The following is a 17665-nucleotide window of genomic DNA, read 5'->3' as shown; positions in this document are numbered from 1 at the left end:
TTTATTACTTTTTGAAAGGGTGATGTTCTTCGGCTGAGTTATCTTGATTTGACTGGAAAATCACAGATGATCAGAGTGTCCTGTGTTCACCACATGATCCCTTTCAAAAAGGGCAGTAGAAAACGAAGACAAGATGTATTTGATTTTGATTGGGAGTTTGATTCAGTTCCGACGGATTCCTTTATACCGAAGATTGCAAAATTCACTGTCCCCTTACAGATCATCCAACCTGGGATTTCTTCTTCTTCTTCAGAGTCTAAATCTCCTAGTGCTGTCACTACTGAATTACTTGACTTTCCTCCTGATACAGTAGAAACTGATTATCTAGATTTTGATTATTTCGATTTGAGGAAAGACCATGTCAACCCCTCATTTTTTTTTGAGCCAGCTGAGCAAAATCTTGGTACGTCTCTGACAGAAAAAACACAAGCAAAAACAGACATATCATCAAGCACACCTGTGGATCCAGACCCCACTACAGGCACCATTTCCATTAGGCCAACCACTGTATCTCTTGATACAACCCATAAGACAAAAAACAGTAATAAATCTTGTGATGTTAATGCCATTGTAGGTTCTGAGACTGATTCTCTACTTTGGGAATTTGAAGACATACCCACTGCTCAATATGAGGCGTTTGAAGTAGCTCCAAAAACCACCCCGAAGTCACCTCAATTATCAAGCATGCCTGCATACATAGACCCTACTATGAGTACAAGCTCTATTTCCTTCAAGCCATCTGATTTAACTCTTGGTGTAACCCAGAAAGCTGAAGAATCAAGTGCTGCTACAAAGCCAGGCAGAATCACCAAAATTGCAACTTCTGCTGTTGATGCCGATGTCGAGTTAGATTTTGGTTTTTGGGATTTGGATGTCATACCCACTGTTCCATTTGAGGAATTTTCAAGCACCCCTTCAAGTCCAGACTATACTATACAAACAAACACTGTTACCTTCTGGCCCCCCGATGTACTTGGTACCACCAAAACATCAAGTGATGTTGCAAAACCAAGCACTGAAACTGCAACTGCTACTACTAATGTGCAGTCTGAGACAGATTATGGTCTTTGGGGCTTTAGTGTTATTCCAACTGTTACAACTGCTACTACACTGGAATCCACTTTGGGAGAAACTACAATGCTAGGTAGCAGTTTGCTTGAAACAACTACCCCAGCCACTATTTATGAAGAAACAAATACCCTGGAACCCATTTTGGCAGAAGCTACTATGCTGGGCTGGTTTGAAATTACTACCCCAGCCACTCCTTCTGCTGACACTGTACTAGACACTAGCACCACATCTGACAAAACTACTACTACTTTAAAAGAATATACTATGATGGAAACTGCTACCACTTCAGGAGAAATCACTATCATGGATACAACTCTGACAAAAATAGCTACCCCAAGCCTCACATCTGCAATAAGTTTTCCAGTCACCGCTTCTATAGGGACTACTGCCTTAGCTACCACTTCAGTAGAAACAACTTCCCCACTCAGCTCTTTTATAGAATCCTTTACCCCTATCACCACTTCTGCTAAAACGGCTCCTTCCATAGGCACCACATCTCTAGAAATTACTAGAACAGGTACCACCTCAGCTAAAATGCCTGCAGTGTACACCTCTTCATTAGAAACTACTACAATGGGCACCACTTCAGAAGAAATTACTACCGTCGACACCACTTTTTCAAAACCTATATCATCAGACTTCATTTCTTCCAAGACTAGTACCCCTGATACCCCAGGACCCACGTTTGTAGTAGCAACTTTACCAGGCAACACTTCTGTAGAGACTACTGCTTGGGAAACCACTTCAGTAGAAACTACTTTTCCCCACTTGACTTTTGTAGAAACTACTACCCATGGCACCAACTTTGCCGAGACAACTGCTTACCTAGGCACCACTATAGAAACCACTACAACAGGCGCAACTTTTGCTGAAACTAGTGATCTGCACACGACTTCAGTAGAAGCCACTTCCCCAGTCACCACTTCTTCACAGTCTATTACCCATCACACAGAGTCTGCTGACACAGCTGCTTCCCCCTGCACAGCTTTTGTAAAATCTACTACCCCAGGCACCACCTCTGTCAAAACAATTGCTGAACTAAGCACAACGCTTGTAGAAACTAATAGAACAGGTCCCACATCTGCTGAAACTACTGCTTTGCACATAGAAACCACTTCAGTAGAAACCACTTCCCCAGTCACCACATTTGTAGAATCTACTACCCTTGCCACCATGCTTGCCAAAACACCCGAGTCTGCAGGCACAACTTCTGTAGAATCAACTACCTCTGGCGCCACCTCTGCCAAAACAATTGCTGAACAAAACACCACTTTTGTAGAGACTACTAGAGCAGGCAGCACATCTGCTGAAACTACTGCCTTGTACACAACTTTAATAGAAACCACTTCCCCAATCAACACTTCTGTACAATCTACTTTCCATGACATGACACCTGCTGAAACCACTGCTTCCCTGGACACCACTTCTGTTGAAACTAGTGCCCAGCACACCACGTCCATAGAAAACACTACATTGGGCACCACATTTGCAGAATCTACTTCATCGGGCAGGATTTCTGCAAAATCTACATTGAGAACTACATCTGCAGAATCTACTATGCTAGGCACAACCTCTGCTGCAACAACTGTCTTGCGTGGCACCACATTTGTAAAAACTACTGATTTCCTCGGCACCGCTTCTGTAGAATCTACTACCGTCAGCACTACCCCTGAAGAAGCAACTGCTTCCATAGGCATCACTTCTATTGAAAGTCCTGGAGCAGGCACCACTTCTGCTGAAACCAATGCCCTTTACACCACTTTGGTAGAATTCACTACAGTGGACACCACTTTAGCAGAATCCACTTCATCAGGCACTATTTCTCCCATAACAACCTTTGAAGCAACTTCTGCAGAATCTACTATGTCAGGCATTACCTCTGCTGCAACCCCTGCCCTGTATACCAGTTCAGTAGAAAATACTTTTCCGGTCACCTCTTTTTTGCAATTTACCACCGATGGCACCACTCCTGCTGAAACAACTACTTCCCTAAACACCACTTCTTCTGTAGAAACTACTGACATGTACACCTCAGTAGAAACTACTTCAATTGAAAGCACTTTAGCAGAATCAACTTCAGCAGGCACTATTTCTCCTAAAGCCACCTTTGGAGCAACTTCTGCAGAATCTACTATGCCAGGCACAACCTCTGCTGCAACAACTGTCTTGCGTGGCACCACATTTGCAAAAACAACTGATTTCCTCGGCACAGCTTCTGTAGAATCTACTACCCCAGGCATCACCTCTCCCAAAACAATTGTTGAACTAAGCAGCACTTTTGTAGAGACAACTACCTCTGGCACCACATCTGCTGAAACAATTGCTGAACTAAACACCACTTTCATAGAGACCACTAGAACAGACACCACATCTGCTGAAACTAGTGCCCTGTACACCACTTCAGTAGAGACTACTTTCCCAATCACCACTTCTGTACAATCTTCTACTGTCAGCACTACCCCTGCAGAAGCAACTACTTCCATAGGCATCACTTCTAACGAAAGTACTGGGGCAGGCACCACTTCTGCTGAAACTAATGCCCTTTACACCACTTTAGTAGAATTCACTAGAGTGGGCACCACTTTAGCAAAATTTACTTCATCAGACACCTTTGGAACCTCATCTGCTGAATCTAGTATGTCAGGCACTACCTCTGCTGAAACAACTGCGCCTTACACTACTTCAGTAGAAACAACTTTTCCGGTCACCTCTTTTGTGCAATTTACCTCCGATGGCACCACTCCTGCTGAAACAACTGGTTCCCTAGCTACCACTTCTGTAGAAAGTACTGCCATGTACACCACTTCAATAGAAAAGACCACAGCCAATGCAACTTTAACCGAATCTACTTCATCAGGCAAGATTTCTGCCAGAACTGCATTGGAAACTACTTCTGCAGAGTCTAGTGCATCAAGTAATACCTCAGCTGCAACAACTGCCTCGTACACCACTTCACTAGAAATCACTTCACCAATCACTACTTCTGTACAATCTAATACCGTCGGCGCTACTCCTGCAGAAGCAACTGCTTCCAAAGGCACCACTTCTGCTGAAACTACTGCCCTATACAGCTCTTTATTAGAATCTACTATGGTGAGCACCACTTTAGCAAAATCTACTTCATCTGGCACCTTTTCTGCCAAAACTACATTTGGAGCCACTTCTGCAGAATCTAGTATGTCAGGCAGTTTCTCTGCTGCAACAACCGCCCCATACACCACTTCTGTAGAAACTACTATTCCAGTCACCACTTCTGTACAATCTCCTATCCATGGTACCACCCCTGCTGAAACAACTGCTTACCTAGGCAGCACTTCTGTGGAAAGTACTGCCATGTACACCTCTTCAGTAGAAACTACTACAGTTGGCAGCACTTTAGCAGAATCAACTTCATCAGGCACAACTTCTCCCATAACAACCTTTGGAGCCACTTCTGCAGAATCTACTATGTCAGGCACTACTTCTGCTGCAACCCCTGCCTGGTATACGAGTTCAGTAGAAAATACTTTTCCGGTCACCTCTTTTGTGCAATTTACCACCAATGGCACCACTCCTGCTGAAGCAACTACTTTCCTAAACACCACTTCTTCTGTAGAAACTACTGACATGTACACCTCCTCAGTAAAAACTACTTCAATTGAAAGCACTTTAGCAGAATCAACTTCATCAGGCACTATTTCTCCCAAAGCTACATTTAGAGCAGTAACTTCAGAATCTACTATGCCAGGCATTACCTCTGCTGCAACAACTACCATGTATACAACTTCAGTAGAAATTACCACTCCAGTCACCACTTCTGTACAATCTACTATCCATGGCACCACCCTTTCTGAAACAATTGCTTCTCCAGCCACCACTTCAGTAGGAACTACTACAGTTGGCAGCAGTTTAGCAGAGTCAACTTCATCAGGCACTATTTCTGCCAAAACTACATTTGGAGCAACTATTACAGAATCGAGTATGTTAGGCTCTACCCCTGCTGCAACAGCTGCCCCATACACCACTTCAGTAGAAACCACTTCCCCAATCACCACTTCTGTACAATCTTCTACCATCTGCACTACCCCTGTAGAAGCAACTGCTTCCATAGTAACCACCTCTATAGAAAGTACTGGAGCAGGCACCACTTCTGCTGAAACTAATGCCCTTTACACCACTTTAGTAGAATTCACTAGAGTGGGCACCACTTTAGCAAAATCTACTTCATCAGACACCATTTCTTCCAGAACTACCTTTGGAACCTCATCTGCTGAATCTAGTATGTCAGGCACCACCTCTGCTGAAACAACTGCGCCTTACACTACTTCAGTAGAAACAACTTTTCCAGTCACCTCTTTTGTGCAATTTACCACCGATGGCACCACTCCTGCTGAAACGACTGGTTCCCTAGCTACCACTTCTGAAGAAAGTACTGCCATGTACACCACTTCAATAGAAAAGACCACAGCCGATACAACTTTAACAGAAGCTACTTCATCAGGCAACATTTCTGCCAGAACTACATTGGCAACTACTTCTGCAGAGTCTAGTGCATCAAGTAATACCTCAGCTACAACAACTGCCTCGTACACCACTTCACTAGAAACCACTTCACCAATCACTACTTCTGTACAATCTACTACCATCGGCGCTACTCCTGCAGAAGCAACTGCTTCCAAAGGCACCACTTCTGCTGAAACTACTGCCCTATACAGCTCTTTAGTAGAATCCACTACAGTGGGCACCACTTTAGCAAAATCTACTTCATCTGGCACATTTTCGGCCAAAACTACATTTGGAACCGCTTCTGCAGAATCTAGTACGTCAGGCAGTTTCTCTGCTGCAACAACTGCCCCATACACCACTTCTGTAGAAACTACTATTCCAGTCACCACTTCTGTACAATTTCCTATCCATGGTACCACCCCTGCTGAAACAACTGCTTACCTCGGCAGCACTTCTGTGGAAAGTACTGCCATGTACACCTCTTCAGTAGAAACCACTACAGTTAGCAGCACTTTAGCAGAATCAACTTCATCAGACACTATTTCTCCCAAAGCTACCTTTGAAGCAACTTCTGCAGAATCTAGTACGTCAGGCAGTTTCTCTGCTGCAACAACTGCCCCATACACCACTTTAGCAGAAATTACCACTCCAGTCACCACTTCTGTACAATCTACTATCCATGGCACCACCCTTTCTGAAACAACTGCTTCTCCAGCCACCACTTCAGTAGAAACGACTACAGTTGGCAGCAGTTTAGCAGAGTCAACTTCATCAGGCACTATTTCTGCCAAAACTACATTTGGAGCAACTATTACAGAATCAAGTATGTTAGGCTCTACCCCTGCTGCAACAGCTGCCCCATACATCACTTCAGTAGAAACCACTTCCCCAATCACCACTTCTGTACAATCTTCTACCATCGGCACTACTCCTGCAGAAGCAACTGCTTCCAAAGGCACCACTTCTGCTGAAACTACTGCCCTATACAGCTCTTTAGTAGAATCCACTACAGTGGGCACCACTTTAGCAAAATCTACTTCATCTGGCACATTTTCGGCCAAAACTACATTTGGAACCGCTTCTGCAGAATCTAGTACGTCAGGCAGTTTCTCTGCTGCAACAACTGCCCCATACACCACTTCTGTAGAAACTACTATTCCAGTCACCACTTCTGTACAATTTCCTATCCATGGTACCACCCCTGCTGAAACAACTGCTTACCTCGGCAGCACTTCTGTGGAAAGTACTGCCATGTACACCTCATCAGTAGAAACTACTACAGTTGGCAGCACTTTAGCAGAATCAACTTCATCAGGCACTATTTCTCCCAAAGCTACCTTTGGAGCAACTTCTGCAGAATCTACTATGTCAGGCATTACCTCTGCTGCAACAACTACCCTGTATACAACTTCAGTAGAAATTACCACTCCAGCCACCACTTCTGTACAATCTACTATTCATGGCACCACCCTTTCTGAAACAACTGCTTCTCCAGCCACCACTTCAGTAGAAACTACTACAGTTGGCAGCACTTTAGCAGAATCAACTTCATCAGACACTATTTCTGCCAAAACTACATTTGGAGCAACTTTTACAGAATCAAGTATTTCAGGCTCTACCTCTGCTGCAACAACTGCCCCATACACCACTTCAGTAGAAACCACTTCCCCAATCACCACTTCTGTACAATCTTCTACCATCGGCACTACCCCTGTAGAAGCAACTTCTTCCATAGTAACCACCTCTTTAGAAAGTACTGGAGCAGGCACCACTTCTGCTGAAACCAATGCCCTTTACACCACTTTGGTAGAATTCACTACAGCGGGCACCACTTTAGCGACATCTACTTCATCAGACACCATTTCTTCCAGAACTACCTTTGGAACCTCATCTGCTGAATCTAGTATGTCAGGCAACACCTCTGCTGAAACAACTGCGCCTTACACTACTTCAGTAGAAACAACTTTTCCAGTCACCTCTTTTGTGCAATTTACCACCGATGGCACCACTCCTGCTGAAACGACTGGTTCCCTAGCTACCACTTCTGAAGAAAGTACTGCCATGTACACCACTTCAATAGAAAAGACCACAGCCGATACAACTTTAACAGAAGCTACTTCATCAGGCAACATTTCTGCCAGAACTACATTGGCAACTACTTCTGCAGAGTCTAGTGCATCAAGTAATACCTCAGCTGCAACAACTGCCTCGTACACCACTTCACTAGAAACCACTTCACCAATCACTACTTCTGTACAATCTACTACCATCGGCGCTACTCCTGCAGAAGCAACTGCTTCCAAAGGCACCACTTCTGCTGAAACTACTGCCCTATACAGCTCTTTAGTAGAATCCACTACAGTGGGCACCACTTTAGCAAAATCTACTTCATCTGGCACATTTTCGGCCAAAACTACATTTGGAACCGCTTCTGCAGAATCTAGTACGTCAGGCAGTTTCTCTGCTGCAACAACTGCCCCATACACCACTTCTGTAGAAACTACTATTCCAGTCACCACTTCTGTACAATTTCCTATCCATGGTACCACCCCTGCTGAAACAACTGCTTACCTCGGCAGCACTTCTGTGGAAAGTACTGCCATGTACACCTCTTCAGTAGAAACCACTACAGTTAGCAGCACTTTAGCAGAATCAACTTCATCAGACACTATTTCTCCCAAAGCTACCTTTGAAGCAACTTCTGCAGAATCTAGTACGTCAGGCAGTTTCTCTGCTGCAACAACTGCCCCATACACCACTTTAGCAGAAATTACCACTCCAGTCACCACTTCTGTACAATCTACTATCCATGGCACCACCCTTTCTGAAACAACTGCTTCTCCAGCCACCACTTCAGTAGAAACGACTACAGTTGGCAGCAGTTTAGCAGAGTCAACTTCATCAGGCACTATTTCTGCCAAAACTACATTTGGAGCAACTATTACAGAATCAAGTATGTTAGGCTCTACCCCTGCTGCAACAGCTGCCCCATACATCACTTCAGTAGAAACCACTTCCCCAATCACCACTTCTGTACAATCTTCTACCATCGGCGCTACTCCTGCAGAAGCAACTACTTCCAAAGGCACCACTTCTGCTGAAACTACTGCCCTATACAGCTCTTTAGTAGAATCCACTACAGTGGGCACCACTTTAGCAAAATCTACTTCATCTGGCACATTTTCGGCCAAAACTACATTTGGAACCGCTTCTGCAGAATCTAGTACGTCAGGCAGTTTCTCTGCTGCAACAACTGCCCCATACACCACTTCTGTAGAAACTACTATTCCAGTCACCACTTCTGTACAATTTCCTATCCATGGTACCACCCCTGCTGAAACAACTGCTTACCTCGGCAGCACTTCTGTGGAAAGTACTGCCATGTACACCTCATCAGTAGAAACTACTACAGTTGGCAGCACTTTAGCAGAATCAACTTCATCAGGCACTATTTCTCCCAAAGCTACCTTTGGAGCAACTTCTGCAGAATCTACTATGTCAGGCATTACCTCTGCTGCAACAACTACCCTGTATACAACTTCAGTAGAAATTACCACTCCAGCCACCACTTCTGTACAATCTACTATTCATGGCACCACCCTTTCTGAAACTACTGCTTCTCCAGCCAACACTTCAGTAGAAACTACTACAGTTAGCAGCACTTTAGCAGAATCAACTTCATCAGACACTATTTCTCCCAAAGCTACCTTTGGAGCAACTTCTGCAGAATCTAGTACGTCAGGCAGTTTCTCTGCTGCAACAACTGCCCCATACACCACTTTAGCAGAAATTACCACTCCAGTCACCACTTCTGTACAATCTACTATACATGGCACCACCCTTTCTGAAACAACTGCTTCTCCAGCCACCACTTCAGTAGAAACTACTACAGTTGGCAGCACTTTAGCAGAGTCAACTTCATCAGGCACTATTTTTGCCGAAACGACATTTGGAGCAATTTTCACAGAATCAAGTATGTCAGGCTCTACCTCTGCTGCAACACCTGCCCCATACACCACTTCAGTAGAAACCACTTCCTTATTTACCTCTTCTATACAATCTTCTACCATCGTGACTACCCCTGCAGAAGCAACTGCTTCCATAGTCACCACCTCTATAGAAAGTGCTGGAGCAGGCACCACTTCTGCTGAAACTAATGCCCTTTACACCACTTTAGTAGAATTCACTAGAGTGGGCACCACTTTAGCAAAATCTACTTCATCAGACACCATTTCTTCCAGAACTACCTTTGGAACCTCATCTGCTGAATCTAGTATGTCAGGCACCACCTCTGCTGAAACAACTGCGCCTTACACTACTTCAGTAGAAACAACTTTTCCAGTCACCTCTTTTGTGCAATTTACCACCGATGGCACCACTCCTGCTGAAACGACTGGTTCCCTAGCTACCACTTCTGAAGAAAGTACTGCCATGTACACCACTTCAATAGAAAAGACCACAGCCGATACAACTTTAACAGAAGCTACTTCATCAGGCAACATTTCTGCCAGAACTACATTGGCAACTACTTCTGCAGAGTCTAGTGCATCAAGTAATACCTCAGCTGCAACAACTGCCTCGTACACCACTTCACTAGAAACCACTTCACCAATCACTACTTCTGTACAATCTACTACCGCCGGCGCTACTCCTGCAGAAGCAACTGCTTCCAAAGGCACCACTTCTGCTGAAACTACTGCCCTATACAGCTCTTTAGTAGAATCCACTACAGTGGGCACCACTTTAGCAAAATCTACTTCATCTGGCACATTTTCGGCCAAAACTACATTTGGAACCGCTTCTGCAGAATCTAGTACGTCAGGCAGTTTCTCTGCTGCAACAACTGCCCCATACACCACTTCTGTAGAAACTACTATTCCAGTCACCACTTCTGTACAATTTCCTATCCATGGTACCACCCCTGCTGAAACAACTGCTTACCTCGGCAGCACTTCTGTGGAAAGTACTGCCATGTACACCTCATCAGTAGAAACTACTACAGTTGGCAGCACTTTAGCAGAATCAACTTCATCAGGCACTATTTCTCCCAAAGCTACCTTTGGAGCAACTTCTGCAGAATCTACTATGTCAGGCATTACCTCTGCTGCAACAACTACCCTGTATACAACTTCAGTAGAAATTACCACTCCAGCCACCACTTCTGTACAATCTACTATTCATGGCACCACCCTTTCTGAAACAACTGCTTCTCCAGCCACCACTTCAGTAGAAACTACTACAGTTGGCAGCACTTTAGCAGAATCGACTTCATCAGACACTATTTCTGCCAAAACTACATTTGGAGCAACTTTTACAGAATCAAGTATGTCAGGCTCTACCTCTGCTGCAACAACTGCCCCATACACCACTTCAGTAGAAACCACTTCCCCAATCACCACTTCTGTACAATCTTCTACCATCGGCACTACCCCTGTAGAAGCAACTTCTTCCATAGTAACCACCTCTATAGAAAGTACTGGAGCAGGCACCACTTCTGCTGAAACCAATGCCCTTTACACCACTTTGGTAGAATTCACTACAGCGGGCACCACTTTAGCGACATCTACTTCATCATACACCATTTCTTCCAGAACTACCTTTGGAACCTCATCTGCTGAATCTAGTATGTCAGGCAACACCTCTGCTGAAACAACTGCGCCTTACACTACTTCAGTAGAAACAACTTTTCCAGTCACCTCTTTTGTGCAATTTACCACCGATGGCACCACTCCTGCTGAAACGACTGGTTCCCTAGCTACCACTTCTGAAGAAAGTACTGCCATGTACACCACTTCAATAGAAAAGACCACAGCCGATACAACTTTAACAGAAGCTACTTCATCAGGCAACATTTCTGCCAGAACTACATTGGCAACTACTTCTGCAGAGTCTAGTGCATCAAGTAATACCTCAGCTGCAACAACTGCCTCGTACACCACTTCACTAGAAACCACTTCACCAATCACTACTTCTGTACAATCTACTACCATCGGCGCTACTCCTGCAGAAGCAACTGCTTCCAAAGGCACCACTTCTGCTGAAACTACTGCCCTATACAGCTCTTTAGTAGAATCCACTACAGTGGGCAACACTTTAGCAAAATCTACTTCATCTGGCACATTTTCGGCCAAAACTACATTTGGAACCGCTTCTGCAGAATCTAGTACGTCAGGCAGTTTCTCTGCTGCAACAACTACCCCATACACCACTTCTGTAGAAACTACTATTCCAGTCACCACTTCTGTACAATTTCCTATCCATGGTACCACCCCTGCTGAAACAACTGCTTACCTCAGCAGCACTTCTGTGGAAAGTACTGCCATGTACACCTCTTCAGTAGAAACCACTACAGTTAGCAGCACTTTAGCAGAATCAACTTCATCAGACACTATTTCTCCCAAAGCTACCTTTGGAGCAACTTCTGCAGAATCTAGTACGTCAGGCAGTTTCTCTGCTGCAACAACTGCCCCATACACCACTTTAGCAGAAATTACCACTCCAGTCACCACTTCTGTACAATCTACTATACATGGCACCACCCTTTCTGAAACAACTGCTTCTCCAGCCACCACTTCAGTAGAAACTACTACAGTTGGCAGCACTTTAGCAGAGTCAACTTCATCAGGCACTATTTTTGCCGAAACGACATTTGGAGCAATTTTCACAGAATCAAGTATGTCAGGCTCTACCTCTGCTGCAACACCTGCCCCATACACCACTTCAGTAGAAACCACTTCCTTATTTACCTCTTCTGTACAATCTTCTACCATCGTGACTACCCCTGCAGAAGCAACTGCTTCCATAGTCACCACCTCTATAGAAAGTGCTGGAGCAGGCACCACTTCTGCTGAAACTAATGCCCTTTACACCACTTTAGTAGAATTCACTAGAGTGGGCACCACTTTAGCAAAATCTACTTCATCAGACACCATTTCTTCCAGAACTAACTTTGGAACCTCATCTGCTGAATCTAGTATGTCAGGCACCACCTCTGCTGAAACAACTGCGCCTTACACTACTTCAGTAGAAACAACTTTTCCAGTCACCTCTTTTGTGCAATTTACCACCGATGGCACCACTCCTGCTGAAACGACTGGTTCCCTAGCTACCACTTCTGAAGAAAGTACTGCCATGTACACCACTTCAATAGAAAAGACCACAGCCGATACAACTTTAACAGAAGCTACTTCATCAGGCAACATTTCTGCCAGAACTACATTGGCAACTACTTCTGCAGAGTCTAGTGCATCAAGTAATACCTCAGCTGCAACAACTGCCTCGTACACCACTTCACTAGAAACCACTTCACCAATCACTACTTCTGTACAATCTACTACCGCCGGCGCTACTCCTGCAGAAGCAACTGCTTCCAAAGGCACCACTTCTGCTGAAACTACTGCCCTATACAGCTCTTTAGTAGAATCCACTACGGTGGGCACCACTTTAGCAAAATCTACTTCATCTGGCACCTTTTCTGCCAAAACTACCTTTGGAGCCACTTCTGTAGAATCTAGTACGTCAGGCAGTTTCTCTGCTGAAGCAACTGCACCATACACCACTTTAGTAGAAACTACCATTCCAGTCACCACTTCTGTACATTCTCCTATCCATGGTACCACCCCTGCTGAAACAACTGCTTACCTAGGCATCACTTTTGTGGAAAGTACTGCCATGTACACCTCTTCAGTAGAAACTACTACAGTTGGCAGCACTTTAGCAGAATCAACTTCATCAGGCACTATTTCTCCCAAAGCTACCTTTGGAGCAACTTCTGCAGAATCTACTATGTCAGGCATTACCTCTGCTGCAACAACTACCCTGTATACAACTTCAGTAGAAATTACCACTCCAGCCACCACTTCTGTACAATCTACTATTCATGGCACCACCCTTTCTGAAACAACTGCTTCTCCAGCCACCACTTCAGTAGAAACTACTACAGTTGGCAGCACTTTAGCAGAGTCAACTTCATCAGGCACTATTTCTGCCAAAACTACATTTGGAGCAACTATTACAGAATCGAGTATGTTAGGCTCTACCCCTGCTGCAACAGCTGCCCCATACACCACTTCAGTAGAAACCACTTCCCCAATCACCACTTCTGTACAATCTTCTACCATCGGCACTACCCCTGTAGAAGCAACTGCTTCCATAGTCACCACCTCTATAGAAAGTGCTGGAGCAGGCACCACTTCTGCTGAAACTAATGCCCTTTACACCACTTTAGTAGAATTCACTAGAGTCGGCACCACTTTAGCAAAATCTACTTCATCAGACACCATTTCTTCCAGAACTACCTTTGGAACCTCATATGCTGAATCTAGTATGTCAGGCACCACCTCTGCTGAAACAACTGCGCCTTACACTACTTCAGTAGAAACAACTTTTCCAGTCACCTCTTTTGTGCAATTTACCACCGATGGCACCACTCCTGCTGAAACGACTGGTTCCCTAGCTACCACTTCTGAAGAAAGTACTGCCATGTACACCACTTCAATAGAAAAGACCACAGCCGATACAACTTTAACAGAAGCTACTTCATCAGGCAACATTTCTGCCAGAACTACATTGGCAACTACTTCTGCAGAGTCTAGTGCATCAAGTAATACCTCAGCTGCAACAACTGCCTCGTACACCACTTCACTAGAAACCACTTCACCAATCACTACTTCTGTACAATCTACTTCCATCGGCGCTACTCCTGCAGAAGCAACTGCTTCCAAAGGCACCACTTCTGCTGAAACTACTGCCCTATACAGCTCTTTAGTAGAATCCACTACAGTGGGCACCACTTTAGCAAAATCTACTTCATCTGGCACATTTTCGGCCAAAACTACATTTGGAACCACTTCTGCAGAATCTAGTACGTCAGGCAGTTTCTCTGCTGCAACAACTGCCCCATACACCACTTCTGTAGAAACTACTATTCCAGTCACCACTTCTGTACAATTTCCTATCCATGGTACCACCCCTGCTGAAACAACTGCTTACCTCGGCAGCACTTCTGTGGAAAGTACTGCCATGTACACCTCTTCAGTAGAAACTACTACAGTTGGCAGCACTTTAGCAGAATCAACTTCATCAGGCACTATTTCTCCCAAAGCTACCTTTGAAGCAACTTCTGCAGAATCTACTATGTCAGGCATTACCTCTGCTGCAACAACTACCCTGTATACAACTTCAGTAGAAATTACCACTCCAGCCACCACTTCTGTACAATCTACTATTCATGGCACCACCCTTTCTGAAACAACTGCTTCTCCAGCCACCACTTCAGTAGAAACTACTACAGTTGGCAGCACTTTAGCAGAGTCAACTTCATCAGGCACTATTTCTGCCAAAACTACATTTGGAGCAACTTTTACAGAATCAAGTATGTCAGGCTCTACCTCTGCTGCAACAACTGCCCCATACACCACTTCAGTAGAAACCACTTCCCCAATCACCACTTCTGTACAATCTTCTACCATCGGCACTACCCCTGTAGAAGCAACTTCTTCCATAGTAACCACCTCTATAGAAAGTACTGGAGCAGGCACCACTTCTGCTGAAACCAATGCCCTTTACACCACTTTGGTAGAATTCACTACAGCGGGCACCACTTTAGCAACATCTACTTCATCAGACACCATTTCTTCCAGAACTACCTTTGGAACCTCATCTGCTGAATCTAGTATGTCAGGCACCACCTCTGCTGAAACAACTGCGCCTTACACTACTTCAGTAGAAACAACTTTTCCAGTCACCTCTTTTGTGCAATTTACCACCGATGGCACCACTCCTGCTGAAACGACTGGTTCCCTAGCTACCACTTCTGAAGAAAGTACTGCTATGTACACCACTTCAATAGAAAAGACCACAGCCGATACAACTTTAACAGAAGCTACTTCATCAGGCAACATTTCTGCCAGAACTACATTGGCAACTACTTCTGCAGAGTCTAGTGCATCAAGTAATACCTCAGCTGCAACAACTGCCTTGTACACCACTTCACTAGAAACCACTTCACCAATCACTACTTCTGTACAATCTACTACCGTCGGCGCTACTCCTGCAGAAGCAACTGCTTCCAAAGGCACCACTTCTGCTGAAACTACTGCCCTATACAGCTCTTTAGTAGAATCCACTACAGTGGGCACCACTTTAGCAAAATCTACTTCATCTGGCACATTTTCGGCCAAAACTACATTTGGAACCGCTTCTGCAGAATCTAGTACGTCAGGCAGTTTCTCTGCTGCAACAACTACCCCATACACCACTTTAGTAGAAACTACTATTCCAGTCACCACTTCTGTACAATTTCCTATCCATGGTACCACCCCTGCTGAAACAACTGCTTACCTAGGCAGCACTTCTGTGGAAAGTACTGCCATGTACACCTCTTCAGTAGAAACCACTACAGTTGGCAGCACTTTAGCAGAATCAACTTCATCAGACACTATTTCTCCCAAAGCTACCTTTGGAGCAACTTCTGCAGAATCTAGTACGTCAGGCAGTTTCTCTGCTGCAACAACTGCCCCATACACCATTTTAGCAGAAATTACCACTCCAGTCACCACTTCTGTACAATCTACTATTCATGGCACCACCCTTTCTGAAACAACTGCTTCTCCAGCCACCACTTCAGTAGAAACTACTACAGTTGGCAGCACTTTAGCAGAGTCAACTTCATCAGGCACTATTTCTGCCAAAACTACATTTGGAGCAACTTTTACAGAATCAAGTATGTCAGGCTCTACCTCTGCTGCAACAACTGCCCCATACACCACTTCAGTAGAAACCACTTCCCCATTTACCTCTTCTGTACAATCTTCTACCATCGTGACTAGTACGTCAGGCAGTTTCTCTGCTGCAACAACTGCCCCATACACCACTTCAGTAGAAACTACTATTCCAGTCACCACTACTGTACAATCTACCATCCATGGCACCACCCCTGCTGAAACAACTGCTTACCGAGGCACAACGTCTGTAGAAACTTCTGCCATGTACTCCACTTCAGTAGAAACTACTACAGCAAGCACCACTTATGCAGAATCTTTATCAGGCATCATTTCTTCCAAAACTACCACGGCAACCGCTTCTATAGAATCTAGCACATCAGAATCCTCCGCTGCAACAAAACCCTTGGTGAGTAGGAACCCAACATCTACTTTTTTCAAAACAGTAACTTTACCAGCCACCACTTCTGTAGAGACTACTGCCTTGAAAACTACTTCAGTAGAAACTACTTCCCCATTTACAACTTTTGTGGAATCCACTACTCGTGGCTCCACCTCTGTGATAACAACCGATTCCATAGACACCAGTTTTGTAGAAACTACTGAAGCAGGCAACATTTCTGCTGAAACTTCTTCCCATGTCTCCTATTCTGTAGACTCTACTACCCCAGGTACCACCTTGGATGGAAAAATCCATTCCTTAGGCATTGCTGCTGTACAAACTCCTACCACAGACACCACTTATGTAGAAACTACTGCAGAAGAATCTTTTTTTGCAGACTTTGTTGTGCTTGGCAGTGGTTTTGTTGAAACAACTACTCCAGCCACCACTTCTGGAGAAATGTCTACCTTGAGCACTTTGGTAGGGAAATCTCCTATGCAGAGCAAGTCTGTAGAAACTGTATCCCCACTCACCATTTCTGTAGAATATACTACCCATAGCACCACCACTGCAAAAACGACTGCTTTCCCAGAGTCTGCTTCTTTAGAAACTACTGCCAAGTACACCACTTTTGTAGAAACCATTACAGCCGACACAACTTTAGCAGAATCTCCCAAAACTACCTTTAGATCCACTACTGCAGATTTTAGTACATCAAGGAGTTTGTCTGCTGGAACAACTGCCCTGTACACCACTTCTGTAGAAACTTCTTTTCCTGTCACCACTTCTGTGGAAACTTCTTTTCCTGTCACCACTTCTGCACAGTCTACCACAGATGGCACCACTCCAGCTGAAACGACTGCTTCCTTAGGGACCAGTTCTATAGATACTACTAGAAAAGGCACCAGTTCTGTAGAAACTACTGCCATGTACACCTCCTCAGTAGAAATATCTAGAGATGGCAGCAGTTTAGCAGAATCGACTTCAGGCACCATTTCTCCTATAA

General features: G+C 44.6%; 2 protein-coding genes across 2 annotated transcripts in view; both read left to right on the top strand.

The window, feature by feature from the left end:
- fra10ac1 (FRA10A associated CGG repeat 1) overlaps positions 1 to 17665 on the top strand; it is an 855621-nt gene that overhangs the window by 361446 nt on the left and 476510 nt on the right. The window lies entirely within an intron of this gene.
- Positions 1 to 17665, top strand: part of LOC101885302 (uncharacterized) — a 25296-nt gene extending 7631 nt beyond the window's left edge. The window contains exons 6-7 of the mRNA XM_073918075.1: positions 19 to 16686; positions 16934 to 17665. Of these exons, the coding sequence (XP_073774176.1) occupies positions 19 to 16686; positions 16934 to 16981 (16716 nt within the window). The 3' untranslated portion in view covers positions 16982 to 17665. The remainder of the gene's footprint in view (positions 1 to 18; positions 16687 to 16933) is intronic.

Source organism: Danio rerio, chromosome 12 (genome assembly GCF_049306965.1).
Source record: "Danio rerio strain Tuebingen ecotype United States chromosome 12, GRCz12tu, whole genome shotgun sequence".
Taxonomy (NCBI): domain Eukaryota; kingdom Metazoa; phylum Chordata; class Actinopteri; order Cypriniformes; family Danionidae; genus Danio; species Danio rerio.
Note: the sequence above shows the minus strand (reverse complement) of the source record. Positions and strands in the feature narration are given on the sequence as shown.